The following is a 26002-nucleotide window of genomic DNA, read 5'->3' on the forward strand; positions in this document are numbered from 1 at the left end:
ACTAAACTAACCACTAAAGCCTTGCTTCACTAGCAACTTGACAGTTGCATATATGAACATAAAGTTCAACTTAATGACTTGCCAGAGAATACAGTATTTCAGTCCTTACTCTTTCAACTACCTGCAGTGCATTCGTATTAATTTCACAGCAGTTCCTGCGCTTTAAAAAGATAAATAACTGAACCATACGACTGGATTGTAAGAGGTTTAGCCGCCATGGTTAATTATGTGCGTAAGTGTAGTGGGTGTTACCTTTTCAGCTTGGCTGAGCTCATCCTTGCTGAGGAGGTCTTCCCTGTGTTTGGAATCTGGGTCAATTCCCTCCTGCTCCAGATACTGAGCGTTCATATTTAGCAGCCATGCAGCAGTGCGGTCTAGAGCGCTGGGATTCACTGGAGACGGGGCCTGTTTCAGTTCAATAACACCCAATGCACACATTTAGATTGGGGGGGCAATTATACCATACAGCATAATTTCTAACCAAGTGGGGACTGTTATATGACCACCAAGGTTCAACTCTGTAGTATTAATATTCTTTATGCTCTTAGTTCTTGATCTCACAGGACACAGCAAGATAAACATAGTCTATGAGGTAAACTAAAAGTTATCATTCTAATTACAATGTCTTCATGCTGGATGTTTGATTAACATTTCCTTTGTTTGCTGATTTCAACACTCTGTTTTCTGAAGCACGTACCTGCACACAGGCACTCACTTTTAAAAAGCCATTCGATGTTGTCTTAAAAAGTTTTCAAGGTGACAAGAGCACTCGGGCCGGCTCGGGCATGCTTGATCAATTTTTAATGAAGATTTATTCTGTCAGACTTGAGACGAACAGTTTGGCCAATCTGTGCAGTCATTTAATCAACTGTGCTTCGTGTCTTTGCTCGGGCTATTAATTCAGCCTGTCTGCTTCATTCCCGCATGCTTGTCCAGCTGCAAGCTAAATGCCACACTGGTAACCTTTTTTTTTGGATTTTTACTAAAGAGCCAAACTTGCATTTTTACATTAATAAGCAAAAAAGTTGTCATGCTGCAAGTGAAAATAGTGGTAAGAAGGATATTAAAATTAGCATGCTAGATACATGATGATGCAATTTGATACAGAAGGTGTCTTTCTACAAAATCCAGGAGGTGTCTTTCTACAAAATCCAAAAGTGTTGGGGAATACATTTTATATGTTTAAGTTAATACTTTGAAAGTTGAAAGGGAAAGAAACGAAATGATCCTGAGCTAATATTGCCAAGAGCTCAAAGAATCATTAGATATGCTGAGTTAGCTAGTCAATTATCTTCGCTAACATTAGCTAAGTTAGTTAGTTTGTTGCAGAGCATTACATTGGTTAATATTCCTGTTATAAATGTATATAGAACCCTTGAAGGTTCCACTGGCGGGACAAACCAAAGACCTATTTTGGAGTTCTGGAAGCAGAGAGAGGAGCTAACAGCTGTGGCTGGCATGGTGTGCTTTCTATGCCTGGTGTAGCCTTTCATTTTAGCCACTTTTCAGATTACCACCAAACTATGTCCCAGTGTCTTGGGTGTCATTAGTGAGGGTTTGCTGGGCACTGTATTGGCATTGCTTTCAACATTTCTGCTGTTCTGTAGGTCCACAATGAACAGACCCTTGGTACCTTTGGAGATCTCTATGCTTGGCTCATTTATATCTTCAGAAGCTGACTAAGCTAAGTCGGTTTAATTAGCAGCATGTTACATTTGAAAATGTTTGTGTTACATCATTCTACAAAGAACCCTTAAAGGTCCCCTGCAGAGGGACAAACCACTTTTTACTACAGGAATGCAGCTTGTTATATTCACCTGTTTGTGCAGTGTGCGTTGTTTGGTCTCGGGACTGTCTCCTTTAGAGGATGAGGACTGCTGCCTGAGCCTGGCTCCGTTGCTGGGCCAATCAGGAGATGATGATGACATCATGCTGCCACTGGAGGGCCGTGGATAGGGGGCAGTGTTGAGCATGCTGGGTGGAGTTCGTCCTCGAGTGACTGTGGGTGGAGGAGGCTGATCAATCCGTCTTTGTGGGCCGGTGCTGTTCTGTCTCGGGACATTGGATTGGTGCTGGGTCTCTGTGAGGGACATCTGTCTTCGTGTAAACTCGCCAGAGCGTCTTGCAAAGTCGTCACCATTACTTGCGCCTGCTCCTCCACCTCCGGACCCTGTGCCCATGCTAGCTTGTGTGATAAATGTAGGCTTGATCCCTAGTGTGCCAACATCCTCAGGATTGCCCTGGGAGCCAGTTGAGCTTTGGCATTCTGAACCTGAATCAGCAGTACCACGTGGAGACACTGGCATAGCAGCTGCCATCTGGTACACAGGGTTCTGGAAGCAGAGAGGAGCTAACAACTGGGGCCGGCCTGGTGCACTCTCTATGCCTGGTGTAGATGGTGTTTGCCCACTCTTCCTCAGGGTAGGACCTCCAGGTGTCCCACTTTTTAGAGTACGGGCAACCCATGCCCCGGTGGCCTGGGTGTCATTAGTAGGGTCACTGGACACTGTATTGACGCTGCTTTCAACACTTCTGGTGTCCTGTAGGTCTACCATGGACAGGCTCTTGCTGCCATTGGAGATCTGCATGTCTGGCTCATTTGCTTCTGAGTAGCTGGAGCTGCGAGCTGGAGATGCATGGACTCCCGAGGCCCTGGTCACGAAGAAAAGATCCTTGTTCTCAGGAGTTGGAGAGGGCAGTCGGGTAAAATCCACCAACCTGCAAATTAATTAAGTCACGGCTCAGCTGAGGACCTGCCTGATTGCATTCATTAACATGGCTGATATATATGGTAATAAATAGACCTCGATAGTGTAGAGAAACGTTACCAATTTTAGTTTTAGAGCACACCTTTTATGCACATTTAAGATTTTTCCCACCCATATTAATTCAGGAAACGACTTCAATTAGGTGATTAGGAGAATTGGAGCAGGGAAAACAAAAAAACTTTTCGGCTACTACAAGACTGGGATTGAGCAAGTGATTTTTTGAATGCAAATCCAGATAGGCTAATACTACACATCAATATGAATAAAATGGAATGCTGTAGGCAGTCAATAAATTGAAGTTTTTGTGGTCAAAGTTTCATTAGGAAAATTAAACTCAAAACTCAGACATACAAGGAAGATGCTTCCACTGGCACTATATACCTGCATGTATATATGAATTCTTTGTGCATTCATCAGCTAGCAAGGAGCAATATGTTTCTCCCATTTCAGCTGAATCCTTTTGGGCGCCAACAGTGTTGAGAAAATGCGAATACTGAAGAATGTGCACACTAATCACTTTACAAAACAATGCACCGTCAGCAGCTTTAACGAAGTCCTGTGATGTTTGAAAAAGAGCTCTGCTTGGGGCTGCAGAGATAATAAAAATCCTTTATAACATCAAATAAAAGTTCTAATGAAATCATGAAAGCCTTAATTCCGTACAACTTCACGCTGAGTGTGGCTTTAATTTCTATTAAGTGACTTTTAAAAAAATTCCTTTATTTTACACTCTGTAGTAACAAATACTTTTTTATAATGAAATCATGTCCACTGCAGTGTTTGGCCACTTTTGTGTATTAAGTATGCTGAATAAAGTGAAATGGGCCTTTATTGTCATTTATAATAATGATAGTGCACTGTATGCATCCATGAGGAGTCTCAAAATTTGAATGCAATGTAAATCACCAAAACCCCCATCGATTTACTGCTTTATAAGGACGCAATATAGCAATAACCATGGACAGAATATAATTAGCAACAAGGGCCTAAAACTTCAGACAAAAATGTATGTGCTTTTAAAGTCTTGCACTGTGGCTCCATGTTATGTTCATAAATAATAGTAAAAATCACATTTAAATTTCTTACATTGACCTATCTATCTATCTATCTATCTATCTATCTATCTATCTATCTATCTATCTATCTATCTATCTATCTATCTATCTATCTATCTATCTATCTATCTATCTATCTATCTATCTATCTATCTATCACAAAATAACAGGTTTGTGTCAGGCATCTTTAACATGGGCTGGTGTAAAAGATCTTGAATGGCCTGCTATACAGCTCTGACCTCCACCCAACTTAACACTTTTGGGATGAATTGGAACTCTGACTGCACCCCAGGCCTCCTCACCTCACCTACTGCAGTACCTGATTTTAAAAACAACCTGGTCACTGAATGAACACTGTTCCTTCTTCGGAGCACTTTTGATAGATACTGAGCACTGCAGACCGGGAACATCCCACAAGAGTGGCAGTTTTGGAGATGCTTCGAGCCAGTCGTCTAGACATCACAATTTGGCTCTTGTCAAACTCACTAAAATCCTTACGCTCACCCATTTTTCCTGCTTGTAACACGTCAACTTTGAGGACAAAATGTTCACTTGCTGCCTAATATACCCCACACACTAACAGGTGCCATGATGAAGAGATAATCAGTGTTACTCACTTCACCGCTCCTGTTATAATGTCATAATGTTATGCCTGATTGGTGTATATTAAGGATACAAAATAATTTTGTTAAAAAGAGGTTTCAGGGTTCTGGGTTTCAGAATGATTGTGTTTCAAGAATCTCTGTTACCTTCAGAAATTAAAAAAAAAATATATAAATAAATTTCCAAACAGTGTTTGTCCATGTGGATAGGACAGTATGTTCGTCGCTAAGTAGTTACTGAACAGAACACCAATGTTACATTTGAAACTGTCTTTTCCTACCCGCTGAGCTCTGAGTCCATGACTAGCTTGTGCAGACCGGTTGAAACACTGCAGCCGGGCATGCTGGGAGAACCCACACGCTCCGTTGGGGAGGATAGCGGCGCTCCAGTGGGGTTAGTCAGGGCCACATTTACGTCTCTCAGGATCCTTACCAAAGGTCCCAGTTTAGTTGCTGTGCTCTGAAAACATAAACATAGCTGCCATTGAACCCAGCATGTAACTGATAAAACAACAGGCTCAAGCACAACAGGAGGAATTAAGATTAAACGTTTTAATAAACCTCTTTACGTGGTGTGAGGCATTCTGCTACCAAGAACATTGAAAGAAGCTGTGCTTCCTTTTTCCTTTTAATTATTGAAAGTTGTTGAAATAAATAAAAGAATTGAGTCACCTGTATATGCAGCTTAATTAAAAGAAAAAAAAACGATACAATACATATGGATTTGGCTCTATAAAATAAAAATAAAAGATTTCTAAGTTTAAACACATACACACCTGATCGAGCTGAGCGACAGCCTCAGACAGAAGCGAGTGGAGTGTGGAAAGCTCTCGGCCTAGGTCAATGTAGCCCTCGAAGCCTGCTGTGTTGGAGATGGTCTCTGGGTTGGATATTTCCAACAGAAAGCGTTGCATGTTGGTCCACTCGTGCTCCAGAAACTGGTTCATGAAGGACATGTACTCCTCCTTACTGCCAAACCTAAAACCACACAAACAACACATGCTGAGAATCCTGCTGCTCTGGGAAGGTTCATGAGGCCTTTCAGCAAACCATTCATTTATAACTTGGAAAAATGTCCAAAAAATAATCAATTTTGGCAGGAGATTGTTAGTGCACAGGCTGACTAGCATAAATAAGCATAATTACCTGTGGCATTAGAAGTGTCAGTGGCTCATATATTGTAAAGCATCAAACATGAATAAACAACAGGTTTTGGCTGGAATTCAGTCAGTCGGTTTTTGAAAACATACTGCCTACTGCTGGCAGATTACCACTAATAAAATCCGCAGAAATTTCTCACACTGATGAGATCTTTCTGTATGTTCAGGGCTTCACTGTTTGATATTAATTATTTTATATTTGGTGTACATTTATTATTAGCTTTCTTTCTTAGAAAACCCAACATGTAGAATGGGGCAAAAAAAGTTATAAATAAATAAAAAATATACACATACCCACAAATATATATATATATATATATATATATATATATATATATATATATATATATATATATATATATATAATATGTAACTACTACTATAGATTGTGATTATTGTAAATACATTTGAAAACAGTATATTTGTCTAAAATAAAGAAATGATGGATGTGGCTCAGTTTTAATTTCCATTTCTGTTTCTGTTCATTATCGGCTCAGAATAATAAAATATTGAAGCGGGAAAGTCTGAAACCAGTCCACCTCCCATGCACTGGCACTCACTTGGTGAAGTTGGCGAGGTTCTGTGTGACCTTGGCGATGAGGGTGAGCGTGCGTGCCGTGCGGTCATCAGGATATTCCTGCATGAGGTCGAAAAGCGACGGGGACATGATAGCAGGACACAGAAAGCGCAGGAAGAGCGAGGCACTGATCAGACGCTCACTGATGTCTGGCCGGCCGCGGTTACTGCACTCTTGCCTCCAGGACGCAAACACCTCCTTCAGCTCACGTGGGAAAACACTGCAGGGATAAAAAGAGGAATGGGGGATTACGCCTTTTGTACTCCACCTATTGTACTGGGACATCTAGTTCACCATGAATTACAAGGTTTAAACATACATTCAGCAGAAATTGGCATCAGTGTATAATTGGCATCAGTATATTTTACATATAATGTAAAAAACTGTTTTCCCTATCAGACTGTATTTAACCAGTATTGAATCAGTTTATAATGTAACCCTAATAACACTCCCTCTCCGTAAACACTTTATTTCCTTCAGTCCGGTTGGGCTTCAGTTTTCTTATTGACATTATAATGACCTTGTTCTCCTGCTTAGGCATCTAATAAGGCCTAATATACTGTCTAGTGCAGTTTGAGATAAAGTGTAAAAAAAAGAGAAAGAAAAGATTAAAAGAAAGTCTGTAGTGAATAGCTGTGGCCCAGTTAGAAATTGATCGCTTATCTAAGTCAGAACTTGGACTCAAATAAAGATTCCCCTCAACGGCAGAGGAAATTGAAGTCGCGCGAGCGGACGGACGCAGAGCCAATTTTTTTACTCAGCATGATTTCTGCAATAACTTGGATTATAGTTGTTTCCTACAAAGTCTGGGGGAAGAGGTTTCGCTACGCTCTTGACTCTTGCCGGAGTCATTGTGCACAGTGGATGTTGGTGGGAATGCTAAGCAAGCATGGTAAATCAGACACACTGAAATACACACCAGTCTGAGAGCAATTAAACAATGCTTTGAGATTCAAGTCATTGTATGGAGTATGCTGCTGTGACAGCACATTATAATTCATTCTTTAATCTTCTAAGCTTCCACTAGTCTGCAAGTGAGCTACAGCCCTGCTGCTTTAATGAACAGGAGTGTGGATGAACTCAGTGTAAAAAAAAAAAAAGGATATTTAAGAAGCAGGTGGCAATCAACCATACATGGACAAACAGCTGACCTTCAGAATTATACTGCTAAACTGAGGCAGACACAAAGACATAAACAAAAGGAAAATCATCCATGCAGATGTTAGCATAGTTACCTATTCTCTGAAGGATTTAATATTATGAAGAGTAAGCTTATCTGGTTAACACTGGCTTTGATTAAGATATTTAGTGAACTTTGGCACAAATTCCTTACTGACAACCCACTTATACACTACAAGCACAACAGTATTGGGACACCTGGCTTTTCCAGCCATATGTGGTTCTTCAACAAACTGTTAACACAAAGTTGGAGGCATGCAATTCTATAAAATGTCTTTGGGTGCAGTAGCATTTCATTTGTCTTTCATTTCAACTAGGAGACCCAAACCTGTTTCAGCGCCATAATGCCCCTGTGCACAAGCCAGCTCCATGAAGATATGCTGTACATGGGCTGAAGTGGAAGATCTCGAGTGCAATGCTTTGGAGCTCTGACCTCAATCCTGTTGAACAGCTTTGGGATGAATTTGGGGATACGGTACAGTGCTCGCCTTACTAACACCCTTGGGTCTAAGTGAGAATAAATCTTCAAAAACTAGTGGAACATCTTCCCAGAATAGTGGAAGTTATAATAACAGGAAACAGGGACTGAATGTGGAACGGGATGTTCAAAAAAACACGTGTTGTCCACAAACTTTTGTTCATAAAGTGTATTTTGTGTTGACCTCCAATGGCTCCATTTCCATTTTCAATTTTACATCCCATGTTTTTCATTACACACACAAATGATACAGCTTGTACCTATTTACAAAAAAATCATGCCCGGACTAATAAATTAAAAGGATATTTTTGGTTATTCCTCTCTGTGTTCTCTCTGCATAGTTAATATTGCTGGTACAGATGTACAGACAGGAGCATAACACATTACCAGTAGGAGTTGATGATCTTGCAGAAAGCAAGCTCACAGCACATCTTCAGATTGCCTTGGTGCTCAGCCAGGTCACTGGAGGAGCACTTCGATGGATCCACTTCACAGTTTTCATCTGATTCATACAGCGCTTTGATAAACTCGCCTGAAACACACCCACAAATAGCAAATTTAGGGCTATTGAGAAGGGACTGTAGAATGTAAAGAAATGTATATATTTTTGTTTTAATATGCAAAACAATAGATCTAATACACAATGCCTTTATGTTCATATAAAATGATGTAGGCAATACAATTGACTAATAACAGAATTTAAATCCTATAAAATGTATTACTTTGCAAACCACATATTTGTATTTGTTTGTTGGTATTCAACTCCTTTATGTCAGTGCTCGTACATGTTGTAAAACAATGTTGTATTGTATTTTTTTAACATGGTTGTCAACTTGCCATCAAATACAATACAAATGTTAAAATAAATTCACTTTTCATACTCAAATGTTGTGTAATTTGAATAATCAGACCACTGCAATGAGCAGAACGAATCCGTAAAAACAGAATTTTTGAAAATGAATTAGCAAAAATGTTTTGCTAAATGTAAATCCTTTGTCCAAACAAAATCAGCATAGATGTTTAGATTTCCAAGAGATATACACTATATAAAGAAAAGTTTGTGGACACCTGACTGTAAGATTTGTATTGCTTTTCGAACATCCCATTCCACATTTAGACCCTATTATATGTTATAATATTCTGCATTCCTCTGGGAAGATGTTCTACTAGATGTGGAGTGTACTTCTGTAGATTTGTGCTCATTCAGCTACAAGGGTGTTAGTAAAGTCAAACACTGATATAAATTGATGAGGCCTGGGGTGCAGTCAGCATTCACATTCACCCCAAAGGTGTTCAATAGGGTTGGGGTCAGAGCTCTATAGCAGGCCACTCAAGATCTTCCACTCAAACCTATTTAAACCTCTTGATTGTTATGGAGCTGATTTTATGCACAGCAGCGTTGCCATAATCGAATAGGTTTGGGTTTGAAGGAAAACATAACTTTAGACTGGAAAAATTACTGGACAGGTGTCCCACAACTTTTGTCCATATAATTCATATAATACATGGTATTTTATGACAAAAATTCAAACATGAACAATTCAATCTTTGTTTCTCTGATGTTTTTCCAAGTTGTGGATATCAACGAAATGAAAACCTTCTTTTACAGAAAACAATCATAACAAAAATAGTAAAAGCACAAAACCCTCCTGTTGCTGACCATCTCACCATTAAACAGTAAGCATTTAAGAAATTACTGATCTATTAAACAATTAAATAATGCTATGAACACAGGCACTTACAAATGAAAAAAAAAAAAACGAATGAATTCCTGATTTTTATCTACTTTAGATTGTACACCACTAGAGTCATAAAACTAGCTTGAAGGTCACAGTAAACATGATGTTTTCTTTTCTACAACAACAACATAAAAGCTTTCATCAGTAAATCTTTGAAGAAATGAACTTTAAAACAAAGATCAGATCTTACCTAAAGCGTCCTGCAGGTACTTCTGGCCTACCAGTTTTAGATATTCCTCAATGGCTTTGGTAGCCAACGTGTTCTCCCGAAAGATCAGGTGCTCATTGTCGCCACATCGATCGACCTCAGACATCATCAGATCTGTCAGGAAGTCCTGCGTATATACAAAAAAAAAAAGAAAAATAACACAATGGCATTTATAATAAAATATCACAATATTCAATGCAGACATGAATGGACCATGCAGTTTAATAAAAAAATACATTTTCTCTACCAGCAGCTCTGACAGAACTTCCAGCCCTTTTTCTTCTCAGCTTTATATTAATGCCCTCATAAAAATTTTGTATTTCTATAATGACCACATATTGTGATTGTAATGAAGGATTCTCAACAACAAGAGCTTCTAATGTGTATTTATTAATACTGTGATCTTTTTCTGTGAGATTATGTTTCATTTTTGGAAGGTTAGTGCCTTATAACAGTAAGATGTCAAGCTGTATCTCTGATGATTGAGGGTCTTGCAGTTTATTGGTAAAATAGGTGGCTTCAAGAGAGACTGGTGAGGGAATGAATGATATTAATATGTTAAAAAAACTAATTAATTAATGTGTGGATATAGGAAAATCTATTACTTTGTGTATTGGTGGCCACCCAACTGTTTAATATATTAGTTGTTTAATAGAATTAAAATCTATATGACTTTTGGTGTATCGGTTAAACCATGCATTACGCTTTCAGAGGGTCAAGTCAAAGGTCATGAGATGAAACTACAAACCAAAATACATTTGTTCTGTGATCAGTCAGCAGCTTTTGATACTGGGGGACTGGACAGTATTCACTGGAAGGTGATATACTGCAATTTTCATATGCAGTCTGATCTGATGGTTCTCTGAACCTGGTCTCTTTAGGTAATGTTTAAAGGAACAGGAAATGACTCTCTAGATCTTTAATCTATCTGAACTATTGAAAAATCAGTAAATAAAATTAATTTGTACTGTATTGTTTTAGGATTGGCGAATTTAAAAAATGCTTTGTGTGTGACCTGAAAAGAATGTTGGTGATATCAGATTATAAACAAAGCATTTAGAGAATCCCATTTGGTGCCATGTTATTGAGTGAACAAGACTGAAAAGCAATCACTGACACTGTCAAGTGCACATTACAGCTACCGTTTATTTTCCCCATTTCTGAGATCAGATATATACTGCATCATGCTAGTCAATAGATAACATGTTTTCAGAGAACCTCGCAACCTAAGCAGGGCTCAAAGCTCAAAGCATCAATATAGCCGCCCAGGCTTAATCTGGTGAGCTCGGCTCGGCTCAGCTCGGCTCGGCTCTAGCTTCCTGGAGGTTCTGACCCGAAGCCCTGCTGCTAATCTGCTAAGCTCTCAACACTCCAGATGCATTCTATCCTCCCAGACTTAACTCAGCATCATCAGCAGTCAGAGGACTCGAGCACGCTGAGCAAAGGCCACAGCGAGGAAGGAGCATCGATGCACAGTCGAAACACGGGGTGGGTTTGATTAGTTGAAAGAGCTGAGCTGGAAGCTGCAGCACAGATGACTCAGGAAAACAGAGTGGTGTATGCACACTTAATTGCATCACAGCACTATGATCCAGATGAGCTAAAGCTATCTGGCAATGTATGCGTAGATAATAAACAGAGTCAACAATAATTAATACAGCATCTGTCAATAGTTTGGAAACACCTAGTGTTTTATTGTTTTTGAGAGACACCTGCATGTTCCTCTTGTTTATATGCAAAAAACTAAGTATTAAAACAGTATAAAGATCTAAGATAATAATAAATCAATTTATAGATGTTTAAAAAAAAAAAAAACCTCCCTTAGCATGAATAACAGCTCTACACACCTTGTAAAATTTTTCTAAAGCTTTTCTTCACTAGTTGGAGATTTCTTTCTGATCTTGCGAACCAGTTCATCCCAGAGTAGTTTAATAAGATTTAGGTTCAGAGACTGGGCAGGCCAATCAATCATATATTACACTTCAGCCGACTGTTTTCACTCTAAATAATGCTTACAGAGCTTGGAGGTATACTTCGGGTCATTAGCTTGTTGTGTGGTGAATTTGGTTCCAATTAGCTGCAGTCCTGATGGAATTGCATAGAGTTGTTTTGAATGGTTGCCATGTTGGTTCAGTTTCACCTGGAAAGTCTACAACCTTCCCTGCTCCAAAACAACTCCAAAGCATTAAGCTTTCAGCTCTACGTTTCACTGTGGGTGTGAGGCAGTCAAACATCTTCTCTCATGTTCTGCATCTTACATAGGTTCTTCTGTTAAAGCCACAAATGTCAACTTTGGTCTTAACTGTCCTGGAAACTTTCTTCCAGTCATTCACTGTCCAATCCTTTTATCTAGTTTGTTGCATGTAAACAAAGGAAACATGCATATGTCTCAAAAATGCTAAAAAAAAAAAAGATTATGTGTGTACTTTTGACAGAAACTACACCTCCTTACAGAAAACTTCAACATAGCAAATATTATACTTTAGGCTTATTTCTAAACTAGAAAAATGCAAAGACTGAAAATACATGATTATTATGAACTATAAGGCTTCTAACAGTGATTCACCACTTCAACCTGCAACTTTAAGGACTAAACCTCTCTAGAGAAATACAGATGTCTGCTGTGTAACATTGTGCTATGGGAAAAACAATGGAACAGAGAAACCACATTCTAACAATCAACCAATCTATCAAGCTTTAATCCTCTATCATTTCAAATTATTGCCATCATACCACTAAGACGAAATAAAGAGTTTGAATGGAATTTATCGGTTATGGTTTGAAGTGGCATTTTATCAAACCTCCAGAAGCGACACAGATGACAGGTTGCGCTACGGTAGGTATCTAGAAGTTGTTAAAATGGCAGTAAGAGTGGGTTACTGTGTCAGTATGTGTGTAAGTGGTGGGGGTTGGGTGCTTGAAAAGAGCCCCAGGCTCTTGACTAATGACCTGAGCCTCTCAAAATGGGCCAGCAGAAAAATGAGTTTCTGCACACTCACACACACATACACATGTGCACACACATACAGACAGTTGCATATGCGCACCCACACATCATCACTCTTGCGCGAATTCCAGTGAGACCCCTTCAGCTGTGGCTGCATGAATAAGAGCTCATTAGCAGGGGTGCAGAGGCTCCGGATCCCCACCTCAGTCGCACTGTGCACACACTCCATCAGACCTCCACAGGGAACTGATTCAATGACCAATGACCCTGCCCCAGTATGATCAATACTCACTCCACAAACACAATAGTTCTTTAATCCTGTGTCAGACTTGCCTCTGTTGTAATTGGTTTTAGATTCATGGTATCGATATTCTGAGATATTATTTCTCCCGCTTGTGCAAATGTAGCCATTATGCGAGGGGAAAGTTTTATTATATGGCAAAAGCCGTCTAAAGCCTAAAGCATAATGTCTACAGTTTGAAAACATCAAACATAAAAATAGAAATCCACTCTGACCACAATGTGCATCGTTCATGCAATCTGGCTTCAAACTTCCCCTCATTCATGACTGCTCGCTGACCTCCGGACAAAACCAGGAAGCCAATGGCATGCGAGGTGACCCTGATTGACCTTGTTTATGGTAACCATGTCACGGCTTAATGAAAGACAATACGGATGCTGACCAGCTCCGGCCTCTGCTAATGAAAGACAATACACTCCCAATATACTCCCTGACTAATGCTGTGTATAATGACAGAGCATAGCATAACTGACTTGATATAGCTCAGCACTAATGACAGGCTAAGACCGCCACTGAGCAATTTAGCCGGCCCAGAAATGATAGATTACAAGTTCTGTGGCCAATAAAAGTCTTTCATTGGGCATGAAGACAAGAACAGAATTTGAATAAAAACAAAACTCCACAGTGCACAGCAACATGCAAAACCTCATTAATGGCTATTAGGATGGGATTATAATCTTTTATAATCAATAAGTAATCTTTTGATTTGAATTTTCGTAATGCCTAGGCTAACAGCACACCAATGAATTTATTTCTTTTTTATTGTAATTTTATAATCCAACACGCTAAAACTGTTTTATGCCAATTTATTGATGACTTTTTATTATTATTACTCATTTATTTAATTCTTGCTTTATTTTATTGTAAAACTCTTGGTTTGTGATGAACATATTTGGTAAAGCAGCTAATGTTGCAAATAATATTCCTACCGCCAGATCCATTCAATTTACAATTTTGTCAATCCATCATCAAATCTGATTATTGAACATCCCATTCTAGATAAAGACCATCTTTTGATGTCACTATAACCGCTACTCTCCTCCAAAGGCTACAGTTACAAGCAGGGCTGCTGTCATTTGTGTTCCTTTAGTCATAAGAGCATTAGTGAGGTCAGGCACTGATTCTGAGGTGAGGAGGTCTGGGGTGCATTCCGTGTGCCAGTTCATCCAGAAGGTGTTCGGTGGGCTTGAGTTTTAGGGTCTATGCAGGACACACAAGCTCCACTCAAGCACACCACATTTTCATGGAGACTTCAAGGAAAATGTAATGTTACATTATAGAAAGACTTTCTAGGCAATTGTATAGCTGTGACTTTGTGGCTTGGACCACGTATGGATGTGTTCAGAAACTCTTGGGCAAATGGTGTACATTCAAACCACTAGTATTCAGTGGCACCATAAATGAAAATAATAAACTTTATCATTATGGTCAATAGATACTTATGTAATTTTACAGATTTGATGTTTGAGTACATGTCCTTATTGCCACATGTTAAATTTTATGCGATATTCATGCCAGACTGCTGGGGAACAGGTGGTACGCTAAATATTCTAATATATTTTAAATTATATCATACATTTTACTGGATATATTACTGGATAACTTGCCATATGGGAAATTATGTCTTAAAAGCTTAGCATGTGATATAATCGTATCACACAGCTCTTATAAGTAGACCACAGTGGGGATAGTCATACGACATGCCAGCTCCTTCAAATCTACTTTAGTTTAATGTTTCAAATTTCTGAGAGTGGCAGAAAAAGCCACTCTGTTTTCGCCAAGAGGAATCGATGAAGTGAAATGAGTGATACAGAATGAGGCTGAGAGCTTTTGGACGTGTTGCCACCTCATTCCGAACTGATTTATGAAGACAATCAGTGCCAAAACACGCTGCGCATTCGAGTTAATGAAGACAATAAGAGCACTCACGCCTCCAACAATTCCATGAAAAGCGTCAGGCCTATCTCCATTGTTTTCATCTATCGACCCTGCTGTCAGACAGCAGACTTGGAATAAGGATGAGAAAAAGCTAGATTCTGCTGAGGTGTCCAGTTCTAAAAGCTGTTAAACCGATTAGTTGATGTCTACTTTGCAACCATGGGCTTCATCCAGCAACTTTTCAATTTAGATGACATAATTCCATATCCGACATAACATTAGATAAGTAAATTGTGGAAAAAAGAGGAGCACTACAAGATATAGTTGGCACACTAGAAAATATTTTAACGAAAAAACAAGCATAATAATTCAAATGAAGCTAAATCTTTAGAATGGGTTTTGTGAGGGTTTTTTTTTTACAGGTAAGCGTTATTCACTTTCATAGATTTGAGACTCTCTGCTTATCCAAGAGACCCTCTGGGGACAGGGTAGGAATATAGCCTAGACAGCATAGACTGTAAGGTTCAGTATAAACCAAGGATTCTAGAATTGACTTATGAAACAAATGAATCTTGCCACTTGCCATAAAGGTTTTTCTTTTTAATTATTATGGGTTCTTCCTCTCCAAAGCGTAACTACCCTTTAAAACCCCCCATTAATTTTGTAGGATTCCACACAGGGCTCCCTCAGATGAATTCTCACATTAAAGACGATGCAAAATAAAATGCACTTTCACAAATCCCTCAGAGGTATGCTGAGATTTAATCAAAGAGTAGACCCATTTTTTCTTACCTTTGCCTTGCCGGTGCTTTGAAGAATATGCACGAGTGCACATGCCATCTCCTCCTTGCTCTTGACACTGATTGCTGGCTCAAGGACTGAACAGAGGAGCATGTAGTTGTTGGTTATGTACTCAGCAAACTCTTTGTACTGCTCCATGGGGAGGATGCTCATACTCTGGTAGCGACATTTCATGCGCACCATGGGCCCCGGGGCTTTGCCCTTGCTGGGGTTAGGAGTGCTCACCGTGTACCACTTCTCCACAAACTGCCGTCCCGTCACAGCAGCAACAGGGATGTTGACCAGCCCCACATAATTGTTCTTGTCCTTCTTCTTCTTCTTGTCTGTTTCTTTGTACAGGTGCACAGTGATGCTCTTGACCGATGGCAGGTTGTTGAATTCGAAGTGTTCGCCCCAGAAAACATTGTCCGTTTTGAGCTTGCAGGTAGTCCGAGCGTAAAGCGTGTCATCGAGACACAGTTCACAGAAGTACTTTTTCTTGGCAGGCAAGTCCTTGGCTTCAATAATCCAACATTTTAGCATGTTCTCCACCCGACGACTGTTGTCCTGAACAAATATACAAATGTATAAAACATCACAATCAAATCAAGAGTCTCAGTCAATCAAAGCTTACATAAAATTACATTTTAAAATACCTTTATTCACATCACTTCACCATGTCAACTTACCTTGTTGGGATGCACGGCTCGCCTGAGATTCTCCATCCATTTCTCTCTCTCTGCTGCCGACCGACAAGAGAAGCATTTACTTCCTGTTGATGTAGTTACCTGTAATTACACAGTGGATGCAATGCTAATATAAAAGGAGTTAAGAGCAAAGAAATGGGTAAATGGACATTAAGCTCAAGTTATCCTCCATTGTGTACTCAGCTCTCATCCACTGAAGAAGGTCCCCTCAAGTGGGGAGTAATCACAATTGGCCAAAGTATAGTGAGATCGAATATCCCAAACACAGAAAGCACTCCTATTAAATGCACTTCTTCCTATTAAATGCAATCCCAGAGTGAGGGTGGGGAGAAACTCAAATCATGAAATCATCATTGGTTCCATTGCAATCGATTGGGGAAAGAAAATTGTTACACTGCACCTTTTTTTTGGATCGTTTTCTACTTCTAACAACGGTGCTTGAGCCCCCGGTAGTGGATTTTCATTACATTAACAGGATTGCAGGCTTTCTTCATATACTAATGCTTACAAAGCAAAATCTCCTACTAGAATGTCATGAATGAAAGCGCAAACATTTTTGAAAAATTTCAGTCTTCTACAGTACTTTAGATAAAAATGTATTCAGTTTTTGTAAAGGTCCGATTACATAAAATTACACCCAGGCCATTTACACAATCTGAATAACAATAATCTGAATAACCCAGAAAATCAACCTAAGCAGATGCACAACCCATTTCTGAATACACAGAACTTTCATTGTATAAACAGTGACATGCCTTTCTGGGTTTAGAGCACTGATGTAATTATAAATCATTTGGATTTCGCTTGAACTAAACATAATTTGGAATATATATATATATATATATATATATAATGCACTACCACTAGATTAAATACTTTTAGACATATTACCAATAAAGTACAGTGCATTGTAATAATGTTAGAGCATTACATTGATATGGCTTAAAATATGCAAGTGCAGGGCACATAATAGTTCTGTGATCATTCATTGGGTTTTAAAGACCGGGGTATCAGTCTTTGCTAGTAGGAGATAATATGTGTAATATCCACATAGCCTGATTAGATTCTCTTCCCTTCCCATTACCCCTGTAATCACTTGTTCTACAGTAGTGATTATTAATAGTACCAATTAATCATATACGGAAGAAGAAATACTATATATATATATATATATATATATATATATATATATATATATATATATATATATATATATATATATATATATATGTGTATATATACTGTACATATTAGTGCCCCTCTAATAATATATATTGTAATTTACTTACTTTTAAAAAAAACCCTGCTATTAATTGTTCTCTCCCTTCCTCTTTCTGGTATGAGGCATCCAGCTGCCAGCTGGCCAGGGTGTAACTGAGACCATGTCAGCAATCTGGGCCATGCTCAGCTCCACTGAGTAGTGATCAGGACAAAAACAGGGGCAATTCGGACAAAAGGTTGCAGCCCTGCGCCAAGCCAAGCGACAAAGAGATTCGCACTGACGTTGCCAGATATTCTCTTTGTTTTTTGTCTAAGCGTAATATCTAAAGCCGGCGGGCAACAGGCAGGACCACATGAGTAGCCCACGGGCCTTTTCTAAAAATAGCTGTTTCCTACTTTGTTAAATCATTGTTGATAAATATTATGAGAAATCATTAACAGGATCAGTGTCTTCACATAGATGAATATCATTAATTATTAATAATAACATAAATTGAGCAAATTTGTTATTTCAGATCAAACTGAAAACTGTGTGTATCAAACTGGTAGCCCTTCACATTGATCAGTACCCAAGAAGTAGCTCTCAGTTTCAAAAAGGTTGGTGACCCCTGATCTAACGTAATACTCAAATGAAATAAAAAATTAAAGAAAAAACTGGATACTCAATGCTTACTTATACAAAGGGTACTAAGGGGTACTCAGAGCAACTGAGAATGCTAGAGAATTCCTTTAATAATGATCAAACCTAAACCACCACATTGCTTCCCTATATCACTTAAACTGGATTTTTTTGGGTTCTGCTAAGACATTATGTGGTTTCTTATATCAAAGGCCAGTCTATAAGAAAGTGTGCATGAGATACTCCACACACATTTAATAAGCAGATCAAATTCCCAGCAAACTATTTGCTTATGGCACAATAAACAGACCTACAGTTAGCATGTATGCAAATGTCAATCACTGATATATCAGTGATAAAATCATTTTGTTCATCTCCCACATATTTCCTTGTATTACTGTAAACCAGAGCATATGCAAATGATTTCCTGGTCGATCCCACTTTTTCTGCAACCCACTCGAACATTCAGTACATGATATTGGTGTGTGCCAGGAAACTGCCCTGTCGATGGTGCTGACCTAAGCAAGTGAGTGCAACCCAACCTCATTGATACATATTAGATTGAATGCTTAATAATGTTGAGGTTGAAGATCAGAGCTCAGTCCACTGACCTCGAAACAGAAGTCCTGGCCTAGGATGCTGCTGTGCACGGGTTTGATGAGCACTTCCTCCTCCATACTGAGATCCAGAGCTTCCACTGCACTGCTGGGACTGAGCAACGACTCGTGAGACCTCGACTCTTTCAGCCTCGGCATCAGATGGGATCTGATGGGGAGAGAGAAGAAAAGATTAAGCCAGAATACTTGATGTTTTGTATTTTGTATTGAGAAATAATGATGCTAGTGACAACTTTTGTGTGTAGCAGGGTTCTGGTAGTACAACTAATAAGGACCAATGAGGTCCTTACCAAATAATCACACCAGGAAAAGAGACTATAGATATTATTGGTTTGATCACAACTTGATAAAGGTTTGATTATTTAGCACAAGCTGCTATATGTATATAAACACATTAATATATAGGAGAATTAGTAGCTCACTGGTTAAGACCTTGACTTTGAATCAGAAGTTTAAACCCAATCTCCACCACGCTGCCACTGCTGGGCCCTTGTGCTACGCCCTTAAAACACCCTGCTCAGTTGCCAAATGCCATAAATGTTCATACACTACATGGACAACATTTTACAGACACTTGACTATCAGATTTGTATGTGTTTTTTGAACATCCTATTTCACATTTACTCCCCATATGCGAATAATTTGCTCATTATAATAATCTCCACTCCACTGCGAAGATGTTCCACTACGTTTTGGAGTGTATCCTTGTGGAGATTTGTCATCGTTCAGCCACAAAGGCATTAGTAAAGACAGGTATTGATGTAGGGTGAGGAGGCCTAGAGAGCAGTCAGCATTCCAATTCACAAAAGTGTTCAATAGAATTACAGTCAAAACAGGCCACTCAATATGCTTTCTTGTGGTCTGTGATTAATAAGTATTGCCCAGTTCCTTCCTTTTGTAAGGATTACAGCAAAATCGTTAACCATCAACCATTACCTATCAACCCTCTGCATGCCACAACTGTCACATCACTGGTCACCATCTCCAGTGTCTTATTATGTCTTTTTAAGCACCGTTTTTAAAGTACTGTATGGTCTCTGTATCTTTCACTGTCAAGCTTTTGTTAGAATTAGATATGTGACTATCACCTGGTCGAAGAAATAAACACTTTCATCAACCACCTTTATTAATCTCATGACACTTGTCCTTCATTAATCAGTGGAAATGGACCACCAATGGACATTTTTGCACATTGCCAAAGTTCAAAACACATTTATTATAATTTTTTACCAGACATTTTTTTTAGACTACTGTCATGAGCTTTCCTAGAACTATTCTATTTCAACTGGGATTTGGAGGTATTACCCACAGTTGCTCTTTCAGTTTATGGAGTTAAAAACACCCATGGGTTATGCAGAAAATTTGCAGATAATGACTTTTACAGAAAACGAGATTTTACACCATAGCAAATGAGAAAAGCGTATTTTAATTTCATATTGCTCTATTTCCTAGCTGGTGCAATAGAACCAAACTAAAACTTATGCTTGTTAGACTGAGATTTCCCATACTTATCCATAATCTGTCCACCAATTTCCAGGCCAGCTATGTTGCTGAATATAGAGAGTCTGTCCAATAGCTCATGTCCCAATCAATGTTGAGAGTAAACCATGGCAATTAAGCACCTGCTGAGAGCTGGCTTTGTGCACACTTACTCCATCACAGCTATGAATTAAAGATATCCACTGTGAAGAGAAAAAAAGGCCTCAGGTAGAGTTAGTGCTAACATCTGTCAGTAGGAGGGTGAGCTTGTTTTCCTGGTTCTAACACCACGCAAAACCAGAAATTAGAAAAAAAACAAAAACACTATTATTACCCTTGAGATGGAAAAAGAAGTGTGGTCAGATTATGAGCCATCAAATATCAGCCCGAGATTGAAGCTCTTCAAAGGAACAGCACCAAAAACATGAAACGTCCAGTTTGATATGTTGATTTCATGTTTGTGGGACATCATCAGAACAGTTCTTATGGCTAGAGAAAGCTCGGAATAAACCATGCCAACTCCGACCCCAGTGCTGATCGAAAGCAATAAGACCACTTTCTATCAAACCCCTCCAGACAAAGTGCAACATTAACCGCTGATATCCTGAGCACAACTCATCATCGTTTTTGTAGTTATACATAACGCTGATTCGATATATATCCCTGTTTCCCATTGCTTTGGTGCAGTTGAGGGTGTGACAAACAACTCGTGACATACAGCTGATATTAAAAAATAACGACTTTCTCTGCTGATCTCGCCAAAGCCCCATGGGAAATCATACACAATCTCAGACACTCATTTGTCCTCTAAAGCAGGAATACTTGCTGACTCAGAGGAAATGTGCAATACGTTAATGTTAAACAGCCTCATGGTGATTATCAGCATAGACAGTGTACATCAGAACAACAACAACAACAACGACAACAAAACAAAGCCTTTGATCAGTCGTTCGTACATAAGCGCTCAGAACTGCTGTGGCTCCAACATCAGATGAGCATTTGACTCTCATGCATTTGTATGATTAAACAATGTGTCTAAGAATGCTGAAGGACTCAAACCCTGCTTGTTAGTAATTAGTTTATGAGAATACATTATTATAAATAATTAAAATAAAAAGGTTATTATAATATTTTGTGTTGAATTGTTGCTCGCTGAATTAATTTCACCAGCAAACATTAAGCACAAGCGATGTGACCTGCAGGAGTGGCGTGGATATGACACACACACACACACACACACACACACACACACACACACACACACACACAATGCAGCATGCTGAGATCACGGCACATCGAGATAACGTAATCCTCCTAAACCCTCCCTTCCTGCTGCGATACACTAATGCAGGACGAGAGCTATGACTTACTGGTTATGACTCAGAGTTATTCGGCTGTAGGTTTACGTGCACAGATTATATTCATTACAGTAGCGTGTATAAAATATACAAATATACGCCACGGGCGTAATAGCAAATCAGAAAATGCAAGAAAAAAATGTAACTCCAAAAAAACCAAAACCAAAAAAACACATACACAAAAGAATACATGATGGATGAAAATGATACGAACAAAATCGATAACATGACAAAAAAAATAAAAATTAAAATGGGACACAAAAACACAACAGCATTTAGAAAATCCAACAATGTAACCAAAAATTGCATTTACTTCAAATGGAAGGGTTAGGTCCTCATTAAACATCATATTCTCCCAATACACAGATTTTACTTTCATTCTTGCTATTGCTGCTATTGGTAATACGATTTTTTTTCTGCCTCATGTTTTTTAGGTATTGTTGTTGAATTTTATGGGTATGCTCATTTCTTATCAAGCAGCATTTACATAATATTCATTCGAAAAACACGATGCTTAATAAGGAGCTTTGGTTTTCTTATCCAATTCAATTCAATTCATTTTATTTGTTCAATTCAATTCACTTTATTACATTTATTTTATTTGTATAGCATTTTTAACAATGGGCATTGTCCCAGACAATAGGCTTTACAGAATGAAACAAATAGTATTAGAAATAGTCCCTATCGGCCTTATCCCTAATGAGCAAGACAGTGAGAAGAGTGGCTAGAAAAACCTTCCTGAGAAGAAACCCTGAGAGGAACCAGACTCAGACGGAAACACGCTTATCTGTATGACATCAAATGTCCGTTCAATATAAATCCAAACTGATCATTGATGGATACTTGAATGCAAACATTTTCATGCCAATATTAGAACTGAGCCATTGAAATACTGCTGATGTGTATTTCTGTTGCATTTGTGTTTTTGGTATGTTAATGTGATTGGTACTTCTGGGCCACTGTCATCCACAGCAATGCAGAAGAAGGCAGAACAACAAGGAAAGGACAATCTGAACCTGACTGAAAGACATGCACACTGTGGGGCATGTCTCCTATAAAATGAGCTCGATGTGAGTCATTAATTATTTTATTATCCAGCTTAATGGTGTCATTAAAAGGCTGCACGTTGGTGGTGTCACCACAGCTGCAGAGAAACAGAAAGGGTCTTTTTGGTACTGTGATACTAAATACTAATCGTATGCACAACAAGTGAATCGGCACAGATTTAATTCTGCATTCTACATTGATATATTTATGGCCTATACAGTAGATTATATTCCAGCCTACTCCTTTTCCTCACATTCCTATTAAAAGACTATGATTCTCATCAAACCAACTGAATAGTTATTTTCGTCTATTAACCAGAGCCACATCATTTGCAGAAGCTGCAGCCGTCTACAGAGAGAAACAGAGCATGAAGAAGCGCCACATTTACAGTACTTACTGTTTAACGTAGCGATAGGCCATGATCCTACTGAAACACGGACCTGACCACCGAAGGACTGGTTCAATACGTTAATGCAATGTTCCCCGGTTTTCTTCTTCGGTGGTTCTGTGATGATGATGTTCAATAGCAGAGCTCAAACACTGGCGAGAGCAGTCAGGTTGCAGTGCAGCGTTGACTCGGAGTGTCCCAAGGGAACAATCCTGTGAGCCTTGAACACACCCTTTTTTTTCTCTCTTCTCCCCAAAGCATTTCTATTTTCAAAACATGGTATTTTGGTTGAGTGGGAAATATGTAAAATGTGCTGGTCATTCCTGGGGTGTGTGTGTGTGTGTGTGTGTGTGTGAGGATTTGTATGACCTGGGGCACATTAGTTTGAATCAAATGGAGCCAACATTACTGTTGAGGGCCTTTTTATGACCAGAGAACATTAAATAATAGATAACATCCATCAAACAATTATAATTTAAAAAGAATTCGACTTTCTTAGATTATACGAAAGGACAAAATTGAGCAATGGGTCGAATGTTAGAGAGCGAGCAGCGAGACATGGACCTGTGTGCCATCTAATTAAACTCTCATGACTGAACGTGTGTCCTAGGCTCTCGTTCTAACAGAGCGCTGTGCACTCCACATCCGAACGGTTCCCACACTCACTGACAGGAAGTGAGTGCCTCCCTCGAGAGCTCTGCTTCAAATCGGAAATGACTGCCATGCAAAAAAAAAAAAAAGGCTGCATGTCAGGAAATCGGTGGCACGGGCAAAAGAGGGAGTGTTCAAACAAGGAGAGACAACTTGGCAATAAAAAAAATTAAAAAAAGCACAAAACTGCACGTCTTATTTTTTGCTTTAAGATGAATATGATAATTGTGTATTTTATTAGGGCCGTGCAGGAATACTCAGTCGAATCAAAAACAAATTCGATGAAAGCACCCCCACTTAGTGCTGAGCCAAAACATCATGATAATAAAGACACAATTCTTCTGAAGCCAGCTGAGTTTATTACTCACCCAGACAGCTTACGTAATCCCACCAGCTACTGTACTGACAGGGTCAGCCCTTAAACTGACAAACCTCTTTCTCAAAGCAACTCATTTGCTGTGGCAGAATGCAGGGCTTTAAAATGACCAGCTGTACAGTAATTCAATATCTAAGAAGCTGTAATAGGGCTTTTCTAAAGCGAAACAATTATATTATTCATGTGTCAATCATTCTAAGACAAATCTATTACATATAAATCAATCCTCATGACCGTAATATAAACATTTGCACATCCCAATACAAAATATGCTCAACTGAGCTCTAAAACTTTATTTCTCTTTCTCATGGTCTATTGAAAAAAAAAAAAAGTACCTCAAACAGAAGCAACAGCAAAAGCACAGCTTTGTCTACAGGGAGCCCATTAAAATGCACTGCCATATCTCTACTAACCTCGGCCAAGTGTTTGATGAAGCAAGACCTCACTCTGACTTTTGGAGTTCACATGCTTCCAGGCCATTTGTTTATGAGGCCAAAATGGCTATAATGCGATGTGAAGAAATCACATCAGATCTATGAGAAAGAAATCTCCAAGGTGTGCTCCGCAAATGTATTTTCGCCTCTCACTCACTATGAGTCCTTTCCACCCAATTTATTCCTCTTGGAATCAACAGTGAAGGCCATAAAGGCCAGACAGGCTTTACTCTCCTGCATGCCAGTCTAAAGCCATGGCAGGTCTCATCCCAAACCTGCCAGGAAACAAGCCGAACCAGACGGATCATCTGAACCTGATTCGCTAGACAAATGCAAACGCACGACTGCATATCTTTACAACCTGTGCGTGCCGAAATGGCAAAAAATGTTAACGACCGACTGTGAAATTTCTTTCGAAATAAACACAAGGGGAAAATAAAAATCACAGAAATGTAAGATCTCAAATCAGCAGCTATTTTATTTAGCAGGCCATTTTCCTTCTCTCCGAATGAACCCACCCCTTTCTGGTGAAACCTCATATGCCTCCTGAGTAACCTTTCAGCGAGTAAGGATCAAAGCTGATCTGCTTTGACTGGGGGGGACAGGGGGAATGGGGGCAGGGGCTTATTTCCAGGCCAGAAAATCTAAACAGAAGGCTGAGATAAAGAAGCTAGCCAGATTAGCTTTATAGAAATATTGCAAATGTACAGTTTTGATTAATCTAGATATTGAATAAAGGTATAAAGAGATTGGAAAAATGGAACTGCAGATTTGCAGCTGCAGATTGTGTAAACTTCGATAAAATATTTTATTAAAAGTAGCAAATGTACACAAAATATGTTCGTGAATTTTTATATATGGCAGCAAAATCTATCTGTTATGTCATTCATCTATTTATGTAGCAAGCAGGAGTCACAATTAACTAACCAACCATTTCCAGCTGCAAAGAGCCAACAATATATTACAAAATTTCTAATAGTGTTCAATTGTGACTAACTAATAAGGGCTTATAGAACCATCAATCAAAGGGCCTCTTGAAAATTTGCACACCAAATTATTTTGTTTAGGTGCCCAACAATTTGCATTTCGAAAATGTATATTTCTCTCTATATAAAACCATTAAATGCTTTAAAGTACAAACATGCTTTACAGTGAATTTTTTTTTTCCTGTAAGAATTTAGATATCCACAAATGTTATTGTCATGTCAAAATGTTGCTTGTCAAAAAATAAAAATAAAATCAAAACCAAAGATCAAAGATTAAGGTGCTTATAATGGTCCATTTCTTATACCATAAATAGCATTGAATCTTCATCCTTATGCATGTGCTCCTGACATGTGCTCTCTTCCCACATGAACATTTCCATCAATCTTCTGATTTTAGAAAATCACACTTCCGAACACGTGTGATTTTTTATGCATACACACTATACG

At 38.8% G+C, this 26002-nt stretch overlaps 1 protein-coding gene across 9 annotated transcripts in view; it reads right to left on the reverse strand.

Moving 5' to 3' along the window:
* The window catches only part of dab2ipa (DAB2 interacting protein a), a 108017-nt gene that overhangs the window by 5647 nt on the left and 76368 nt on the right, over positions 1-26002 (reverse strand). For 8 of the 9 annotated variants that reach the window (XM_046871285.1, XM_046871287.1, XM_046871290.1 and 5 more), the window contains 10 exons: positions 18831-18984; positions 16362-16460; positions 15685-16239; positions 9749-9893; positions 8207-8351; positions 6146-6382; positions 5202-5403; positions 4707-4885; positions 1818-2718; positions 253-405 (listed from right to left, as the gene is read on the reverse strand). In XM_046871285.1, the coding sequence (XP_046727241.1) occupies positions 253-405; positions 1818-2718; positions 4707-4885; positions 5202-5403; positions 6146-6382; positions 8207-8351; positions 9749-9893; positions 15685-16239; positions 16362-16460; positions 18831-18984 (2770 nt within the window). Of the gene's footprint in view, positions 1-252; positions 406-1817; positions 2719-4706; positions 4886-5201; positions 5404-6145; positions 6383-8206; positions 8352-9748; positions 9894-15684; positions 16240-16361; positions 16461-18830; positions 18985-23117; positions 23269-26002 lie in introns of those variants that run through there. The other variant, XM_046871293.1, reaches the window with a different exon arrangement.

Source organism: Silurus meridionalis, chromosome 17 (assembly GCF_014805685.1).
Source record: "Silurus meridionalis isolate SWU-2019-XX chromosome 17, ASM1480568v1, whole genome shotgun sequence".
Classification (NCBI taxonomy): domain Eukaryota; kingdom Metazoa; phylum Chordata; class Actinopteri; order Siluriformes; family Siluridae; genus Silurus; species Silurus meridionalis.